The following is a 21,030-nucleotide window of genomic DNA, read 5'->3' as shown; positions in this document are numbered from 1 at the left end:
GGGGTAGGAGAAGTTTCGCAATTTTGTTCATTTTGAAGTGGGGAATGGATCACATATTAGTTTTTGGCATGATTGGTGGTGTGGGGATAAACCACTGAAGCAATGCTTTCCAGCTCTTTTTAGTATAGTGAGGAACAAAGATGCAAGGGTGGTGGATAATTTGGCTGTTTATAATGATGTAATTCAGTGGGATGTTCTTTTTACATGTCAAATACAGGATTGGGAGATGGATATGGTCCTTTCTTTCCTCGATCGACTTTACTCCGTTTCAGCTCGACATAGAGAGGGCGACAAGTTAGTGTGGAATCCCTCTAAAAAAGGTTTATTTGAGGTGAGATCCTTCTATGAAGAGCTTATTAGGAAAGATGGCCCATCTTTTCCCTCTTTTCCCTGGAAGAATATATGGCGTGTTAAGGCTCCAACAAGGGTGGCTTTCTTCGTTTGGTCAGCTGCTTTGGGCAAAATATTGACGCATGATAACTTGCGTAAGAGAAATGTTATAGTGATTGAGTGGTGTTGTTTGTACAAGAAGAGTGGGGAGTCTATAAATCATTTGTTGGTTCACTGCGAAATCACACGCGACCTTTGGAGCTACATACTTTATTTGGGGTAGAGTGGGTTATGTCACGATCGGTATTGGAGTTGTTGAATAGTTGGGGGCCGGCGATAGGGTGTGGTCGTGCTAAAGAAGCTTGGCAGTTAGCTCCTCTGTGCTTATTGTGGTGTATTTGGAGGGAGCGGAATGCGCGGCTTTTTGAAGATGTAGAGACATCTATGGTGGAGCTACGGAAGCGGTTGCTCAATACGTTATATATTTGGATAGCGTCCCATCATAGTTTGAATGTTTTTACTTATGTAGATTTTTTAAAGTTATTCTCTGTTCGTCTCTTTTAGGGGTTCTCTTGTATACTTCCCGTGTATAAGGGTTGAGCCCCTCTACGCTTTTTTATAAATTGCAATTACTTATCAAACAAAAAAGATATACCTTGAATAGAATTGAATCAAAATTACTAAAAAAAACTCCACATGATTTTTTTATTTTTTCTAAAACTATTTTTTTTTTTTTTTAAAAAAAAAAAACAATACAAAAAATGTTTAATTGTCGTGGGTGGCTGCACCACCCCCCACCCTCGGGTTCTACAGTGGGTGGCCGGCCACCCACAACAATTCAACGTTTTAACTTTTTTTAGGTGGAAGGGTTAAAATAAAATAAAATAATTTTTTTTTTTTCCCCATAAAACATTGTCTATTCCTTAAGAATAGCTATTCCTCTCATTTTTAATAGGAACTAGTATTCCTCTTCGCAAGAGAATAGTTATTCCCATGTCCTAGGAATAGGTCCCTACCAAATAAAAGAATAATTATTCCATAGAAATAGTCATTCAATTCCAAGGGTCTATTCAACGGGCCTCGAGTCTAAAATCTATCTCCCCCTAATGAAAGCATTCTGAGCCTTGGAAATAACCTTCTCCAACAGTGTTTTCAACCTGTTAGCTAGGACTTGAGAGATAACTTTGTTGACGCCACCCACTAGGCTAATAGGACGAAAATCCTTAATGTCCACAACCCCCGTTTTCTTAGGAATGATGGCAATGAATGTTGCATTGAGACTTCTTTCAAACTTACCTCAAACATGGAACTCATGAATACATTCATGATACCTTCTCTAAGAACCTTCCAACAAGTCTTCAAGAAGGCCAAAGAAAAACCGTCAATACCCAAGGCCTTATCTCCACATAGAGAAATCCCCCTCTAAAACCTCACCCTCCTCAAAAGGTCTCTCCATCCATATAGTCTCCTCATCACCAACAGAATCAAAAGGAAGACCATCCAATTTAGGCCACCAACTAAATTGTTCAGAGTAAAGACAATTGTAAAATTATAGAATATGCTCTTTTATTGCTATGGTATATGAAGAAACAGAGCTATTAACATCTAAAGATTCAACTGTGTTGTTTTTTCTGTTCAAATTAGCCACGCGGTGGAAAAACTGTCTTCTTATCTCCCTCTCTCAACTAAAGAACCCTCGATTTCTGTCTCCAACTCACTTCTTCCATTAGAGTAATCCTCTCCAATCCCCTAATAACCAGATCCTTTCTTTTTTCTTTTTTTTTGATAAGTAATAACCAGATCCTTTCTCAACTTCTCAACATCAGATAAGCTTCTCTCTTCTTCAACATGAAGACCTCAGAGTTCGCCCAAGAGAACCTTTTTTTGCTTTGCAACCTACCAAAAACCTCCTCATTCCATTTTTTCAAGTCAATTTTCAAAGCTTTCAGTTTACACGCCAGGATCAAACTAGGAGAGCCTTGAAAACTATAAGATGCCTCTCTCTCTCTCTCTCTCTCTCTCTCTCTCTCTCTCTCTCTCTCTCTCTCTCTCTCTCTCTCTCTCTCTCTCTCTCTCTCTCATATTTTCAAGTCGGTTTTCAAAGCTTTCAATTTACACGCCAGGATCAAACTAGGAGAGCCTTGAAAACTATAAGATGCCTCTCTCTCTCTCTAAGTAATGGAAATTTTATAAAAAAAAAAGTGTAAGGTGCCCCTACATACACAGGAAACATCTAACAAAAACAAAAAGAAAACAACAAAAACCACAACCCTCAAACCCAACAAGCACATTAACCCAAAACCCACAAAACACCAAAAGCCCTTCGACCCAAAACACACGCAAAGTACTCAACGCTACAACACGTGAGCCTTGCCTTCCCCACGCCTAGAGGGCGCGCAAGCAATGTCATAATTTATGGAGCATTCTAAGTTCAGCAGCTCCCTTCTACCTCTAGTCTTAGGACGTGTGCCCTTTACCACCTGATGAAGATCCTCTTTAATGGTTGTCAGGAGCGCCAAAGACGTATCCTCAAACCCCTTACTCGAAACCCCCACCACAAGACAAACATCCTTATCACAACCCCAAGCCCAATCCAAGGGCATGGAAGGGGGAAAACACCCAAAGGGTAAGGGAAATCTCCATCCTCCCCATCCCATAAATCATTTCCCTGATCCCACACAATCGTCTCCAAAGACAGACCAAAGCCTACCGGCCACTTCTAACACTGAATCAAACCAATCAACCTAGAATCACCACCCTTGTCAACAGCTAGAATGACGGAGGAACAATCATCCAAAGGGAAGGGAAAAACCTCTTCCACCCCATCTTCCCTTACAGGCAAAGCCGACGACGAAGCAACCGACACTTCAGGTGAGGGCCCGAGAAACCGCCGCCGAAGAAAGCTACATTTGGATATGGAAAAGATGGGCCAAATTTGGAGGTTGAGTAAGACTTTAGTTTCATTTATGCTAAGTTTACATTTGGGACATAACACAAGGATATTTTAAAATTCTAGGACGCCAAGTCAACATTGAAGGGCTATCGACACTTGCTAGAAATTCCACTCCAATCTATGACATTGAAGGTACATTTGGATATGGAAAAGCTACGCCAATCTTGCAGGTTGAGTAGAATTTCAGGTTCATTTATTCCAAGTTCACCTTTGGGACATAACACTATGCAACTTTAAAATTGTAGGACAAATTTCAACCCAATACTTTTTTTTTTGATAAGTCAAATTTCAACCCAATACTTGAGGGCTCTAAATACTTGCTAGAAAGATCTCAGCAGATTACATGTGGCAAGGGCCACTCAAGGTCACAAAACCATTTATGTTGCCCATCTAAGTCACCATAAATCGTGCCAAGACGCAAGATCTAATGTGCTTGCAAATTGTATATGGCATTGAATTACCTCAGGAGGTGGATGACATGGTAGCAACAACATCAGCAATTTAGAGGATTATTTCAGATGAGATCACAATATAGGATAAGGAGCGGGAGGATAGTGTCTATCACTCTAGCTAGCTGAGGAAGATGAAGGTGTCAGTAAAGTAAATGTAGTGGATCTAGAAGCAGGCCTATGGCATACTTGGGAGTAGCTTGGTGGATTATTTCAAATGAGATTGCAAAATAGGATAAGGTGTGGAAGGATAATGCCTAATGCTCTAGCAACATAGAAAAGGCATTAGTGATGTCAGCACAATGGGTCTACATGCAGGCCTCGTGGTATTTTGGCAATAAATAGTTAGATCTACATTGTACTATAAGACTAAAAGGCATTATCACCATTGGTGGTAAGTCAAGAGACAAGTTGTAGTGCATGTCCAAGAATATCCAAACGTGCAGGTGACGTTCTAACACCTATTATTTCTATAGCTTCGCTTAGTTCCAAATACAGAATTCAAATAAAATATTTAGAAAGCTTTCAAGATTTCCAAGCTCAATCATCCAAAACCCCTTTTTGCAAAGCTCCATCAATTATGGCGACATTGAAGCTTCTTCTAGGCGTAGGAAAGGTAAGGCTCACATGATGTAGGGTTGTAAGCTTTGGTGGGTTTTGTGGGTTGTATTGCGGGCCCTTGGTTTTTTTTCTCGCGTTTTTGTTTGGGTTCTTTTGCGGGTTGTTTTTGGGTGTATCTTTCGGGTTCTAGGGTTTAGGTTTTGTGGGTTTTGTTGGGTTGTTGTGGTCCTTGTGGGTTAGCTGTGATTGCTCCTATGTACTTAGGGTTGTCTTACGCTTTTTTCTTTAATAAAATTTTGCTTACTTATCAAAAAAAAAAAGAGCTTCTAATATTCTCATTCCGAACAGAAACATTGAGCTCTAGCTAAAAATATCACCTCCTTACACTACAAAAAAAGGATAAAATGTTAGGTTGTGGATTCAAGACTAGCTGGGTGTGTGTTCAATTTATCAAAAAGAAGAGAGAGAGAGATAGAGAGAGAGAGAGAGAGAGAGAGAGAGAGAGAGAGAGTCTCTCTATCCTGACTGATGTCATTCTTGCTTCTCGCAACATTGAACCTAAAGTTTTTTGTCCCGAATCATGGAAACAAAAAAGTGATTATGAATGGAAACATTTATTTCCTAAGAGATCCTGATAATTCCTCCCTACATTGATTCTGCCCAATTTCAATGAGACAACTCCACCATTATCAGTCTTGATAATTTTACACATTCTTCAATTCTAGTAGGTGGTTCCTCTATTTTAAGATTGTTGGCATGTTTAAGTTTACTGTCTATTTTATTCCTCTTTGCATAAAAAGCCCCAAAACCTTTAATCGATGCAAAAAAATAAGTGTTTACATAATAAACAAGCTTAGGCATTAAGCATTAACGAGCCCTCTTTGACAGATTAGTTCCTATTCAGCTCCAGTCGATCCAACTATCTTCACCATCTATTCTTGATAGCATCATGCTTTTTTCTATAAGCTTATCTCATTCCGTTAGTGATATCACTCTCAATGTCACTAGGACCATGGATTGCTACTTATAGAAAAAGAACTAAATTGTCCACTATGGTATGCTAGTTACTCCCAAACAATGCAGGATGAGCGTAAGGTATCCATATTTTTTTTTTTATAAGAGAAATATCATTAGAAAAACGCAACGCGCAGTCAAATACACAAAGAGTATACAAGAGAAGCAACTAAGAAGGAGAAGAAAAAAGAACAATAAAATCATTAAAGCTAATCACTAAGGGAGCTAGGAACGTAATAGTCCAAGAGAACAAAGAAAAAAAGAAGAAAGTAATGAGCTCCTCAATCGTCCTATCTTTGTCCTTGAAATTTTTATCGTTTCGTTCCCTTCACAAGCACTCCAAAAGGTAAGAATGAACCATCTTCCACACAACAACACTCCAAAAGCGACCACCCGTCCACCAATAAACAAATAAATCAACCACTCGAAGAGACATAACCCAAGACAAACTAAAGCAACTGAAGATAGCATTACATAAAGCATGTGAACCTCACAATAGAGAAGAAAGTGATCCACAGACTCTCCATTCATTTTCCACATACAACACCTATCAATTACAATGACATGCCTCTTTCTAAGATTATCCAAGGTAAGGGTCTTCCCTGGTACAGCTGACCAAGCGAAAAAAATGCACTTTCAAAGGAACCTTGGTTCGCCAAATACTTTTCCAAGGGAAAGAGTCTACCTCTTTGCAAGCAAGAACCTTATAGAAACATCTAACATCAAACTTCCCTTTGTGAGAAGGAGAACACCAAAGCTTATCTTCCCCTTCGCTTCCCACTCTAATGGAATACAACACGGTGAAGAGGGAAGCCAGGATGTCCACCTCCCAGTTGTGGGCTACTCAAAAAAAGCTAACATCCCACTGAAAGGAACCACTCTCCAATACCAAGTGAGCTGTAACGAGCGCATCCTTATCACGGGCTATGCCAAACAAAACCGGGAAAGCTTCCTTGAGGGACATCTCTCCACACCACACATCGTCCCAAATTTGATCCTGAACCCATTTCCCAAAATAAATCTGGTATTACTAGAAAACAAACTCCATCCCTTCCTAGAGTTCTTCCACCACCCATCCCACATAGTACCATACTTAGCATCCACAATAGATTTCCACCAAGCCTCTCTCTCATGCGCATAATACCATAACCACTTCTCTAACAAAGCCCTGTTGAAGATCCTCAAATTCCGAATGCCCAAGCCTCCTTCAGAAATAGGAGAGCAAACCTTGGACCAACTAACCAAGTGATATTTGAACTCTTCACCTAATCCTCCCCATAAGAAATCTCGATGGAGCTTCTCTATACGATTAGCCACACTAGCAGGAATAGGGAAAAGAGACAAGAAGTACGTAAGAAGATTGGAGAGAGTGCTTTTTATAAGGGTAACCCTACCACCCTTGAATAGATACATCTGCTTCCAACTAGCCAACCTCCTCTCAATCTTTCCAACAACACCATCCCAAATAGACTTGGCCTTAAAAGAGGCCCCCAACGGAAGGCCAAGATACTGTAAAGGTAGAGAGGAAACCCCACAACCCAAGATGCCAGCCAAACTATCCACATTATCCACACAACCCAGAGGAACCAAAACAAATTTAGCGAAATTAACCGTTAAACCTGAGACAGCTTCAAAGCACAAGAACAACACACGTAGATAGCAAAGATGGTCAGGATTAGCCCCACAAAAAACCAAATTATCATCCGCGAGCAACAGATGAGAAATGTTAACCACCTCAAAGCTTCTAGAACCCAAAGAGAAGCCTATTAGGAGACCTCTATGAATAGTAGCAGAGAGCAACTTACTTAGAGCCTCCATCACAATGACAAACAGAATGGGAGACAAAGGATCACCCTGTCTTGGCCCACAAGAGCTACTAATGAAACCAGACGGAGTGCCATTCACCAAGACGAAGAAACGCACCGAAGAGATGCAGTGCGCTATCCAAGAACACCATTTCTTCTCAAAACCACATCTTCTCAACATATACAATAGAGAGCAACTTGCTTAGAGCCTCCATCACAATGACAAACAGAATGGGAGACAGAGGATTACCTTGTCTTGGCCCACAAGAGCTAATAAAGAAACCAGACAGGGTGCCATTCACCAAGACGGAGAAACGCACCGAAGAGATGCAGTGCGCTATCCAAGAACATCATTTCTTCCCAAAACCACATCTTCTCAAATCTCAACATATACAATAAAAAATCCCAGTTGACATGATCATAGGCCTTCTCAATATCCAGCTTGCAAAGCAACCCTGGTTCACCAGATTTGATACAACTATCCAAACTCTCATTTGCTATGAGAACTGAATCAAGGATTTGCCTACCTTTCACAAAAGCATTCTGAGGTTTTGAGATAACCTTCTCCACAACCCTTCTCAATTTATTCACAAGAACTTTAGCAATGATCTTGTAAACTCCACTTACGAGACTAATAGGCCGAAAATATTTTTAAGATCCAAAACCCCAGACTTCTTCGAAATTAGAGCAATAAAAGTGGCATTAAGGCTTTTGACAAACTTGCTATAAGCGTGAAAGTCTTGGAAAACCCCCATGATATCAGTTTTGATCACGTCCCAACAGTCTTGGAAGAACGCGATAGAGAACCCATCAGGACCTGAAGCCTTGTCACGGTGCATGCCTTTAACCACCTCTAAAACCTCCATTTCCTCAAAAGGGAGTTCTAATGAAGAGGCCTCCACCACATCCAAAGAGTCGAAAGCGATGTCATCCAACCTAGGCCGCCAACTTTATTGTTCTGCAAACAAGGACTCATAGAACTAATCAGCATAATCCCTAATAACTTGCTGATCGAAAGAAGCTGAGCCGTTGATATAGAGAGACTATGGAGTTGAACCTCCAATTCGAGTTGGCTACCCGGTGAAATAATTTGGTGCATTTGTCACCCTCTTTAAGACAAAGAACCCTTAACTTTTGTCTCCAACTAATCTCCTCCTAAAGAATAGAATTCTCCAGATCTCTAATGACCAAACATTTCCTCACCTTCTCTTCAAGAGTTAAACCACGTTGTTCCTCCAATCTATAAAGAGCACACAACTCTTCCATACAAACTTTTTTAAGAGACTCCACATTTCCGAACTCCTACCCGTTCCATCTCTTACGATCAACCTTTAAAGCCTTAAGCTTTTAAGCGAAAATGAAGTTAAGAGAACCTTGAAAACGATAAGACGACCACCAAAGTCTCACCCTACCCACAGACCCATCAGCCTTTAACCACATATTCTCAAACTTGAATGGTCTAGAACCCCATTGAATACCACCATAATCAATGAGAATAGGGAAGTGATCAGAGCAAAATCTATGAAGCCTTTTTTGGAATAGACCTGGAAACTTGACTTCTCAATCTGGAGAAACAAGAAACCTATCAATACAAGACCAAGAGGAAATCTTCTGAATATTAGACCACGTAAGGTACCCAGTTGAAATGATACAAGAAAAGTAGCAAACCGTAGCTTCACCTCTCACATTCAATATTTGACTTAAGAAATGCCCAATGATCTACCATGTCATTTTGGTTCCTACTTTGACTCAGGGATTTATCTTTAAAAGCACTTTTTTAAAGTAAGACACAAATAACCACCAAAGTTATGTGCTTCCTATCATTGGACCACAGTACCTCTCGCTCGAATGCACCCATATTATACGGCGTCCTCAAATTCAAAAACTTGCCATATAGCAAAACCTTTTAACAAAATCAAACCCTAAAAGCATGCGAAACCCCCCAAACCCCCGAACAAGACCAAAAACAGATTTTCCTAATTCCCTCCGATCAGGATCAAACAATATCCAAATCCAGAGAATAAGAACCAGATCCCATTTCACAAGCAGACAAAACAAAAAATAACCCTCCATTCAAATGCAAAAATATTAAATAAACAACGGAAAAGAAAAGAAAAGAAAATTTGAATCTCAAATCTTATGTTGATTTGACTTCCAAATACTCTCAGGTCCTAGAAATTGTAAAACCCAAGATTCATTTTTCGTTTCCTCGGACTCCCCCAGCAACCAAACAGAGAATATATTTACCTCGTGTTCTCTGACCAGAGTCTGACGATCCCAAACGAGGAGAGAGCAACAAACGAATGCAATGAAGAGCAAAGCCAAGCGTTTCGGTCTCTTCAGGTAATACGACGGGTGACAGTACCTCCATTTGGTGCTTGCAGACGACGATCTGCTACTCCTTGCCATTTCCTTTCCCTTAAAGCTTTTGGGTTTTTTTTTTTTTTTTTTTTTTTTTTTTTTGCTTTTCTTTTCTTTTCTTTTAGATCTCTTTAGTTTTCAGATTCAGAACCATTTCCTTGATTTTTGTGTTGTATTGGCCGATCTAAAATCTGTCTCAGCAGGAAAATTGAAACGTTTCGATGCGATAATTGTAAAGGTCAGTACATCTAATCTAAAAGCATTAGAAAAACAGAGGCAGAAAAAGAAAGAAACGTTTGGTGAGATGTGCGTTTCTGGAGTGGGAGAAGACAAACGGGAGAGGAGGAGGTTGGTTGAGAGAGGGTTTGGATAAAAATGGAACATGGAATTCGGGCAGAGAAAATCTCTGGTATTTGATTTTTGGTCAAAGTATGGTCAGTGGGGGGGGGCCTGCCGGAGTAAGTTTTGGTTCTCCGATTCCTGGTCAACTACGTTCAGTGAACCAATGAAATTCTGCCATCTAAGAACGTTCCCAAAAGTCACCCACGTTTTCCGGAATAAAATTATATTTTTGCTTTGCTAAATAAATCTCCACTACACTAGCTTCCTTTAACTTTAATCCGCAAGCAATACAAAAATTTTTAACTTTATTTTTATATTTTTCAAAAACAATCAATATCAAAACATTCTAACTTTTCCACTTTTTATATCACATAAATAATTTTTTATTACTATTCAAATAAAAAAATCTATTACAATACAAAATTTTTTCACTTTTCTATATAAATTATTTTTACTCTATATCATATTTATCACTTTTTACTAAAATCCTGTTTAGTAATCTCTCCCCCTTTCCCCCCCTTTCCCCCCCTTTCCCCTTGTGCCTATCAGTATGGATTTGAAACAAGACCGAAATTTCTGGCTTCTTGAAGAAGCCAACGTGTGCTGAATTCCTATTTTACCCCCTCTACTCCCCCTTTTCGGCCCTTTCCTCCATAGTATGGTACAACAACATGAAAAATTCAAACGAAACAAAAGTTAAAGCTTCATTTTTTCAAACATCAAAAAATTCACACACAGCTCTCGTATCTCTTTTTCAGATCTCTCACCAACGTCAGCGCAACACAGCACCGCCCAACACGTTCACCACCACCTCAACCCAGGTTTGATTCCCCTCCCCTGTTTCCCCTTCTTCTTTGTAACCCATCCCCTCCTCATTTCATTCCTTAACCAAACAAGACCGAGTGAGAGAGATAATGAGTATGTGAGTTTTTATTACGACTTGGATATGTGTTGTTTCCCTAATCTGTTGGAGAATGGGTATGGGATTTGGCCGATGAAATGGGAGGTTGATTTTAGTTTGAGAAAATGCTTGATTTTTGGCTTTCTGGCTTTCAAAACACACCTGACGCTAGAACACAAAACCACATTCTAAAAGTAAAGAAAAGAGAAGAGAAGTGAGGCGAGAGGGAGAGAAAGAAACCGTAGAGGGAAAGGGTGAGAAAGAGCTGATCTAAGAGAGAGACGCATAGATTGAAAGAAGAAGAAGAAGAAGATGGTGAAGCCAAGAGGGGTTTCGGTCATGAGTTGTTGAGAGGTAAATCTCTAATTTTTCTCTATGTTTTCGTTATACCAGTTAAAACTAGAGCTTGATTATTGGGTCTCTTGTATGTGAACCGATTATGAAAATTGATTTCAGGTTTTCATTTGACTGTTGATTTTTGGGGGCTTCGGTTGGGGATAACCGAATGGGTTCATTGAGTTTTGATCGGTTTATGTTTGATAAATCTCAGACTTGTGAATTGGGTATGACCGATTAAAATTAAAAGATTGATTTGATTGTTTGAGTTTTGGGTTGAGTTACTGAATTGGGATTTCGTTTTGGACGTGCTTTGTAATAATTTAGAACGGGTTTTATAGGATTGAGGCTCTCTTGGGTTTTTGAGTGAACAATTGATTGGGGATGTTTATGTTTTTAGTATCTTAAGCTTGCGATTTAATTATGGGTTCTTTGGATTTAGTTTTGTGGAGGTTTTGAGTTTAGGTTCATTGATTTTTGTATAGAGAATTGATATTTGTGTTAACAGGTTGGAATTATTATAATGGCCGAATGCTTATTGGGTTTATTAGCGAAGATTGTAAATTGCAATTGTTATCCTTGTGTTATGTGGCTTTAGTAGCTAAGGCTAATGGACTTGACTTGAGAAAGATTATGAGGTAAGTTGTGATTCGGTGTGTTAGTATTTTATATTGGCTACATTCTAGATAAACAAAAACACTTTATGTAATGGTTGCAATTTAACAAGATGGACGATTTTCAATTCAGAATCTTCATGTATTCAGACAATGTTCAATCAAAGAAAGTATCTGATCACAAGCTTCTAAAAGATGTCCATGAAGAGTCCTTGCAAAATCCAAGACAAAACAGTCGGTTCCTGTGCAACCGTCCGGACGGGCCTTTGAAGGCGTCCGGACGCTCTTCAGTGTCCAGCAGATAACGATGAAGACGTCTGGACGTCAGAGCAACACCGTCTGGACGTTAGGTCAATCAATATTCAACAAGGAGTTGGATTTCAGAAGTCGACACTATTTGGGAAGTCTCTGCAAGCCGTCCGGACGACATGGCAACACGTCCGGACGATGTCCAGTATTTCAGAATAGTCCAGAGTTCCATTCGAAGGCGGAAAGGATTTTAACAAAGACCATCTGGACGCTCAATCAAGCTGTCAGAACGTGAACCTGATAAAAATAGAATTACGCTGTTTCTGAAAGGATATAGCAAAAAATCATCTAGACGCTCGCTAGTCAGAACTCGAATCTCAGTAGTTTTAAGCTTCTTGTAAGCCTATAAATAAAGGGCCCTAGGCTTGTGTTTTGTACAGAATTCGACAATGAATTCCATAGTGTTTTGAGATGGCGTTTACGGTAAATCGAAGATTCGCTAACTTTCAAGCCGTTGCCGTTGTGTGCTCAACTGTTCGTGTGAAGTCTATCTTAAGGTCGGTCCTAAGGTAAAGGAATCCATCAAAAACCCCTTCAAGTGGAAGATCTGGTTGGGAAGCGTTCACGAAGGGCTTCGTGTCAGAGTTAGAAGTATGACTACTGTATAAGGGTATGTGAGTACGAGTGTCTTGTAATTAGCTTTGTTTTTGGATAGTGGATTTCCTGGGTTTGGCTGCCCCAGAGTGGTTTTTTTCTTCACAAAGTTTCCACTTCGTAACAAATGTCTTGTCTTATTTAAATTCCACATTTAAGATATTTGTTTGCACACAAATACACACACTTGATTAAAATTAGAAGTCAATAATTATTTTCAATTGGTATCAGAGCTTGGTACACTCTGGTTAAGATTTATTTTCTCGAGTGTGATCTTTTATTGACTTCTTTGTTTCTAATGGAAAAATCTTGTGATATGAGTAATAATAATACTGAATCGACCAAAACGGAGTTCGTTTGACCCTGTTTCCGTTATTTCAAAGTTTAAGGTCCGTTTGAACTTTTATTAAACTGAAACTATAAATGAATATTTATATTCATATTTATTCTTTTACATTATTATTAGGTCTTAAATCATATTTTAAGATATTTTATTCAATATCTTAAAATACGGGGTATTACACTGAGTGGTGCGAATTCTGTTGAAGGAGAAGTGGGTTTAATTTATAGAAAGTGTAATTAACTATGGTTAGTTTTTACCTCAGTTAAATTAATCTGAGTTAAAAGTAAAATATCGGATTAACTCATTGTTAAATTTACCTTAGTTAGACTAACCTTAGTTAACATTTAAAAATATCTAGTTAACCTATAGTTAACTTTTATCTAGTTAAATCAACTCGAGTTACTTTTTAATAAAAACTAATTATTATTAATCATGAGTATTTTTATACAAGGTCTTTTTCATTAATAACTCACTAGGGTATAATTTTAAACCCGTTTTGAGTCCAGTTTATTTCATAATTAATGTTAATTTTTGAATAACATTATTACACTGATAATATTATTATACCAAATAATATTATGCCAAAATAATATTATGTACAATAAATATTTCACAATAATATTATATATCAATAATATTATTTCACAAAATATTCTCATATAATAATATTAGGAATATTATTATCCCATCTAATTTACTAAATATTTAGGTTTGTCTATCATCAAATAAGAACAGGTGACACATAAATATGCAATTATCAGAATAATGTCGATCGAGCGACTTCACAATCGATCGAGCGAATGTGTAGCGAATAAAATAGATCGATCGATTATATAATCGATCGAGCGACTTAATAATAAAATTGATCGAGCGATTAAGAGTGTTTATCGATCGACAGGTTGATCGACCGATTAGTCGAGCAATAAGTCTATCGATCGGCAGAAGTGGTCGATCGAGTGATTAAAAGTGGTTATCGATTGACAAGTCCATCGAGCGACGATAATTGTCGATCGAGTGATTAAAAGTGTGAATTGCTCGCCACAGGTCTTAAATTCTATTTAAGACGCCCTGTCTTAAAATCTGGGGTATTACAAAATGTCTCAAAAGGACCAGGGTAAACAGAGTAATAAAATCCAGAAGTTCAACATGTTTAACAAATTATCCAAAAATAAATTGTCTCAAAAAAAAAAAAACACAACATAAAAGTCAAGCAACCTCTGTAATAGGTGCATCATCCTCATCATCACTACTGGATGGATGATGGTACTTGAGGCATTCCTGGAGATCTAGCTGGTTTTGCTCTACACGGAGGTTAATAGAGTGAAATTCCTGTTGCATGGTAGAGATGGACTGCTGTATAGATGACATGGTCAGCTGCATGGAACTCATACCCCCATGTCTGAGCATAACTGACATCATGCGGAGGTGGAGGAGTAGGCTGAGAAGAGGATGCCATATCAGGTACTTCTACAGGAATAGGAGGGGGTGGTGGCACATCATCATCCGGATCGTCTCGCCACAGTTGGGCATTGGACTTCATCAGAGTCTGCTTGCTGATCGGATCCTGAATCTTCATCTTTGGCTCACCAGCTACACCAATGTCCGACTATAAAATAATCTGTGTAAGCAGGCAGCCAAACGGGAAACTGGTATTGCCCTCATCACGGGCTTCCAGGATAACCCCCAAAATATGCTTGCACAGGCAGAAGGGCAAGCGAAGGCAGATGGCATAGACAAACTGGGCCCTCTTCAAGATCAGAACACTGCGCCTAACAACGGGCTAGAGGTTGTACTGAACAATCTTGGCAAGCATGCGATGTGGAGCAGTCAGGGCACCAATCCTAATAAAAGTGGCACGTTCCTCTCCCTGAGGGACAACATGAAAGAATTCTCTGAGATCATCTAGAGATGGAGGCAAGACTACCTCATTATATGGACTGGCAGAAATCTGGAGTACTGGCACCTCGATGAACTGACTGACTAATGATCTAGGGATCAACAGTCATAATATGTCCGTCCACAGAAGACTGAAGAACTGCGCCATGATCATCAGTCTGAATAACATTGAGGTTGGCATCGAATAATTTGACAAGCCTAGTGTACACAACACAGGCACAGTTGTGCAGATACCCCTAGTGGTAGGTCTGGATAATGTTGTGGATATTGTCCAGAGGAGCCACCATGATGTCTCATTTCTCTCAGCAATGACTGGTCTGTCCATAATTTTAGCTCTAAGGGCTATCCTATCTCCTTCTATCCTCTGTCGGACTCTACGCTGTGGACTACCGGCAAACATGATTCTGCAAAATAAACCAACAAGATTTGCCAAAAATAATCCAAAAAGATCAGATTCTTGTTAGTTCCAAAAGAAAATCCAACATTATAACGGCAGTAAAATGGACTTTTCCACAAATTACAACCAGCAAAAACACAATACAGTCCAAAATACCACGGAAGCATGTGATCCCAACACAACAGATATCACAAATATGTAATTTTTATTCTCAACAACATTCCCGAAAATAATCAATATTCTAACAGTTATCAAAATACTGAAAAGAATAAAGATAACTTGAGAAAGTACCTAGAATGAAGAGAGTAATGCACAAAAGGACAAAAAGAGCAGAGATTTTGCACTAACCCACGAGAAAATCGCACCAAAAGACAAAATTTTAAGAAAAATGAGTGGGGTATGCGGCGGCTAGGGTTTTTAAAACCTGTGGGGTCCCAGTCCGGACGGCTCATTAACCCGTCCGGACGCGCGTTGCCACATAAGCATGAGACAGGCCACGCGCGTCCGGACGTGTAACCTTACCGTCCGGCTGTCTGAGCCGCACACGTTTGGACGTGTAACCTTACAGTCCGACCGTCTGAGCCACTTCCGTTCAGACGCAATGAGAGACCGTCCAGACGCTTAACACTGAAAAGACAGAAACTGAAGGAAAATTCGCAGAAAATATTTTTCCTAAAGTTAGCTTCAGAACACTCATGTATAATCAACTGACATGCCCACTTGGTCCACGTTTGAGAGTTGCATCTGCTGGCTTAGTCCAACAAGTTTCAACAATGCTCCAACGGTCAATAGATTTTAAAAAGAACCGCATACGAGATTTCTAATAGCCATAGTTCGTACCAAAAGGCAGGAACATTATTAAGACTTTGAGACATTTTATCAAATAGAAGTCAAAGAGGAAAGATTAACACTAAAGAATTGAATCTAAACAGAGTGTACCAAGCTCTAATACCAATTGAAAAATTAAATGACTTCTAATATAAACAAGTGTGTGCAAAAATGTGTGCAACAAAATATCAAAATGCGGAATTAAAGGAACAGATATTTTGTTAACGAAGTGGAAGCTCAATCAAGAGAAAAATCACTCTGGGCAGCCAAACCCAAGATATCCACTATTCAAAAGATAAGACTAGTTACAAAGTAGTAGCACTCACACAAACTTATGTAGTGGTTGTACCTTGAACTCTAACGTGTAACCCAACACGAACGCCTCCCAACCAAGTCTCTTACTTGAATGGGTCTTCAATGGAATCCTTAACCCTAGGGCCAATCCCTAAGATAGACTTCAATTTATCGCAACAACAGTACACAACGACAACGACTTGAGAGAGACTAACTCAGCATAGCAACTCTAAAATATAACTCTCTAAGCACTAAGGAATTCAATACCGAATTCTTACAGTTCTCAAGCCTATGGACCTCTATTTATAGGCTGCAGGGTCAAATGAGCGTCTGGCTTGAAAAACCTAGGCGCCATCTGGACGGTAGACATAAGGCGTCCGGACGGACAATTGTGCGATCGGGTTTTCAAAATTTTGCTGAAATTCTTTCCTGATTTGAGCTGCATCCGGACAGTGTTGCCCTGTCGCCCAGACGATCGTACCTTAGTTTCACGCAATTTCCATATTAAGGTTTCGCGCGTCCGGACGATTGATCTGATGAACGCAATTTCCATATATGTAGCTTGCACTTCCGAACCATGAAGACTGGCGTCCGGACGTCTTGATTTTGAATGCAAGACTTGCCTTATGGATGAGCGTGTCTGGATGGGAAACCACATCGTCCGGACGGTTGCAGCTATCTTCCTATATATGTGTTTTGGGAAGAAACCACATAGCTGATCAAACACCGAGTGTCGTCCGGAGGTGCTGCTGAAACGTCTTGACGGATGCAAACTGGAGCAGTTTGAAGCTTCTTGACACAGAGGAAGGTCCGGACGGAAAGCTCTCGTCGTTCGGAAGAATAATGCTTTGGACAGTTGGGCGTCTGAACGGTATATCACGTCGTTCGAACGGCTGTAAGGGATCCGATTTCTCTGACTTGTAGATTGTGCAGAATCTTCTAGAAGACCTCTGAATAGCTGAATCCCCGTTTAAATGCATCATTACATAAAAGTGATTTTGTCAAATAGAATGTAGTCAATTACAAACTAACATTATATATATATATCTTCAATTCATGCCCAGAACATAAATTTTATATACATATAATCATAGAGTTATATTTCATTGGGTTGCATTTCATAAATAAATGAGCATTCATTATATTATTGGAAACAGCTGACTCACTTAGGTATTTTTGTATTATTTCTTAATACATGGTTTGAGGACGAAGAGTATTAGGACTATTCAGATTCTTAGATGGATCCTAGTGGAGGTCTTTTGAGGCTAGGTTGCCTCCTATGTTGTGGACTCTTGGATGTGATGGACTACCCTGCTTAGTCTATCCTTTCATGCACATGTGTCAGACTCTTTTCATATGTTTCTTTGGTGCTATGATATTTATTACGGTATGACTAATACTTTATTAACTGCCGCTTGTGGCACATGTTATTAATTTGAATGTAATTATTATATCAGAACGAAAGGTTATTATTTTATATATTAAGGTTATTCTGTCAGCTTTGATGTGTCATTGTAAAGAAAAATTATTTTCCGCTGCCAATTTATACTCTGATGACATCATTGACGATGTCATAACGATACGTGAAAATAGAAATTTTCACCTACGCCTTTTTGTAAGATTCTGAAATATACGGCATTCCTGTTTATGACAGCAACATTACATGATAGTGATTTTGTCAACAGAATGCAGCCAACAAAACTAACAAACTCCGCCTTTGGCCATTTTGGGACAAAAATCACTTAACCGGTTTAAAAATACGTTCCCGATAAAAAAAAATTACTCCAATTTTTTGTCTCAAAAGGACAAAGGGTAAACAGAGTAGTAAAAACCACACACAAAAAGTATTAAAATCCAAAACAACAAGGATAATAGTAAAGTGTCTTAACGGAAACTCAAATAACCATAGGAGGAAAGCAAAAACCTCAAGGCTCCAAATCTCACTAGTCCTCTGGCATTAAGTGACGGATAGTGTTCTACACATTGATATGAATTTGAGCCACTTCGGCTTCTTGCTCCTGAAGTCGGAAATCCATGGATTGAAAACCTTTAGTCACTTGAGTCTGCAAACCCTGAAACAGATCACTGCAGATTGAAATCCTCTAGTCAACTGGTCTACAAGATAAATAAGAAGATTCACCATTAAATCTCTAACTAGTATAGATCTAAAGAAAGAAGCTACGGAAGGCTCTGCATGAGCTGGGGGGAAAAACCTCATCTAAATCCTAAGACCTTTTGAATTTGAGCATATATTTTCAACAACAGTCTGTTTTTCAAAGGATCCATCTGTCGAACTTTGTGTAAGGAGACGTTGGCGGACATATTCTTGAAAAAATTCAAACAGAAATATTTCCAAAAATATCACCACCAAGAAAGATTAGATCTTGTTACTTCCAAAAACAATGTGGTATTATGACGGTTGTCAAATGGATGCCAAAATAATTTACACAAGTAAAGCAGCAATCTGTATGGCCCAGATAAATCAAGACTAACCCAATATGCAGACAGAATAAGATTTTCATACACAATATCTCAAGAAAATATTTCAATCAATAAATATACCAATATTCTAAAAAGCACAAAAACTTAAAAGAACAAAGGAAGACACAGAGAATATCATGGAATGAGAAGAGATGTGCAGAGACTGCCAAAATCTTGGGAGAAATCTGGGAGAAAAACACACAACATGACATGATAAATCAATAAAAATATAGTGGTGTGCGGCTGGCTGAGAAAGAAAGCGGCGAAAAATACTTGTAAGGATCGCGTCCGGACGCATTACCAACTCATCCGGATGGTCCACTGCCATATTAGCAATCGGTAGGGCCGCTTGCGTCCGGACTGCAAGCCAAGTCCGTCTGGACACTTCACACTGAAAAGCTGAAAATTAGAGAAAAATTTGCAAAAAAATAGGTTTTCCCTATAGATAGCTTCAAAACACACATGTATAAATAACTGATAAGACAGTCAAATAGCAATTCAAAAATATGCAAAGATATAATTGAGAGTTAAGCATTAAATGAGCACAAATTTCCCTGCAGATAGAAATTTTAAATAGATTACTCAACTCATGCAATGTGTGTGTGTGTGAAAGTTTTCTCAATAAGGTAAGAAGTTCGTTGATATGATTTAAAGCAACTGAATTTTCTAAACAAGAGATAAAATTAATGATAGATTAGTCAAAAGTCAAACCTTATTTTGTTAGGGCATAGTCACCCTCATTTGATACAATCCCCCTAAGATGCAACACTTTTCTTTTACTTAGTCCTTTAGTGACCGTCTATTTCCGCAATGATTTGGCCACTGACTGTTTCTTTATGGACAAGTTTAAGAACAGATTTATAGCTCAATAAGCAGTGGATCTTTTGAAATATCCATATTTACTGAAATTTAAATGCTTTTTATCACTTGATGCTGCAACTTAGAAGGAATACCATATTTTATGGGTTATAGGTTCAACTAGCGAGTTGGTCAATTTGACCATCTTAGCAAAAAAATCTCTCTCATTAGAATTTTCAGAAGTTAAAAATCAGAGAGTAAAAAAAATGTACCTTAGGGGAGCTTTGGATAAAGCACACTTTTTGATTGCATGAGAAAAACAACTATCTAGCATTAAGATGCAATAGAAAAACTTAACAGATATCAGACATAAACTCCCAATCACATATAAGCATATTTAATCAAAGCACAATGAAATGAGCTATCAGGTAAAAATATATGCAATATCTGAAAAGCCATCAAAAGAAAATATAAAAATTCAGCATCTTCTCCCCCAATATATATATATATATATATATTTTATGTTGAAAAAAAATAGATAGAAAACTAACAACGACATACTTATGGAGAAGAAATAATATCTAGTACTAGCATGTAAGGTAAGATCAAACTTGACCTCAGGGAAAGAGGTTTGGAATTACCAAGACAGAAAAGTAGTCGCCCTATGTGCTTTATCTGTCATCCCCAAAAAAATTTATTCAGAATTTTCTCAAGACAACAAGAGAAAGTATGGGAATAGAATAAATGGTTCCTCAAATAGAATGTAAGGCATGAATATGACATGATAAGTAATGCAATGCAAAAGTACCTGACATGCACTAGGATAGGAACCAAAATCCTAGGCATGGTGAGACTGCACCTCTACTAGGTGAGTCCACTCCCCCTCAAGGGGTGAATGGTCTCATCCTTCCTTATCCATACCTTCTTTACCTGAGAGGTATAAGCCATGTCCAATTTGTCCAAACTTACTAGGACATTCTTCATCATGTAGACAAGCCATTCATAGATCTAAACTTTCTTGGGCTTGTGAGGCTTTTCTTTAAAGTATTTGGCATTGGTGTGGCCATTCTTGCCAATGTGACGGCATGAGGGAGAACCCCTTTGAGGGTATTGCCGTTTTTGTCGAGAAGCTTGATGAGGCTTAGAAGGTTTAGAGCTACACTTATTTGTCTTTGGCTCTTTCTTCTTGATTCAAGGCTTCTAATGCCAGATTTAATGACAATGTGGCCTAATGTGTCCTGTGACACCACAATAATGGCAGGTAGGTTGACTTTGTTTGCTGAAATAATTCTTGATAGGTTATACAATTTTAAGGCTAGCATTCTTACACAAGACAAAGTTCTTACTTTCTTGAAATAAATGTCTCCTATGGGGTGGGACATATTTATCAGAAGAAGGTTTTGCAATATTTTCCTTTTTAGGAG

The 21,030-nt window shown here is 38.7% G+C and overlaps 1 protein-coding gene across 1 annotated transcript in view; it reads right to left on the bottom strand.

The window, feature by feature from the left end:
- Positions 1-9,926, bottom strand: part of LOC133862399 (mannosyl-oligosaccharide 1,2-alpha-mannosidase MNS1) — a 29,016-nt gene extending 19,090 nt beyond the window's left edge. Inside the window, exon 1 of the mRNA XM_062298198.1 lies at positions 9,360-9,926. Within this exon, the coding sequence (XP_062154182.1) occupies positions 9,360-9,521 (162 nt within the window). The 5' untranslated portion in view covers positions 9,522-9,926. The remainder of the gene's footprint in view (positions 1-9,359) is intronic.
- Positions 9,927-21,030: the final 11,104 nt, after the last annotated feature.

Source organism: Alnus glutinosa, chromosome 3 (genome assembly GCF_958979055.1).
Source record: "Alnus glutinosa chromosome 3, dhAlnGlut1.1, whole genome shotgun sequence".
NCBI classification, from domain to species: domain Eukaryota; kingdom Viridiplantae; phylum Streptophyta; class Magnoliopsida; order Fagales; family Betulaceae; genus Alnus; species Alnus glutinosa.
The sequence above is the reverse complement of the archived record's forward strand: the minus strand, read 5'-3'. Positions and strand labels throughout refer to the sequence as shown.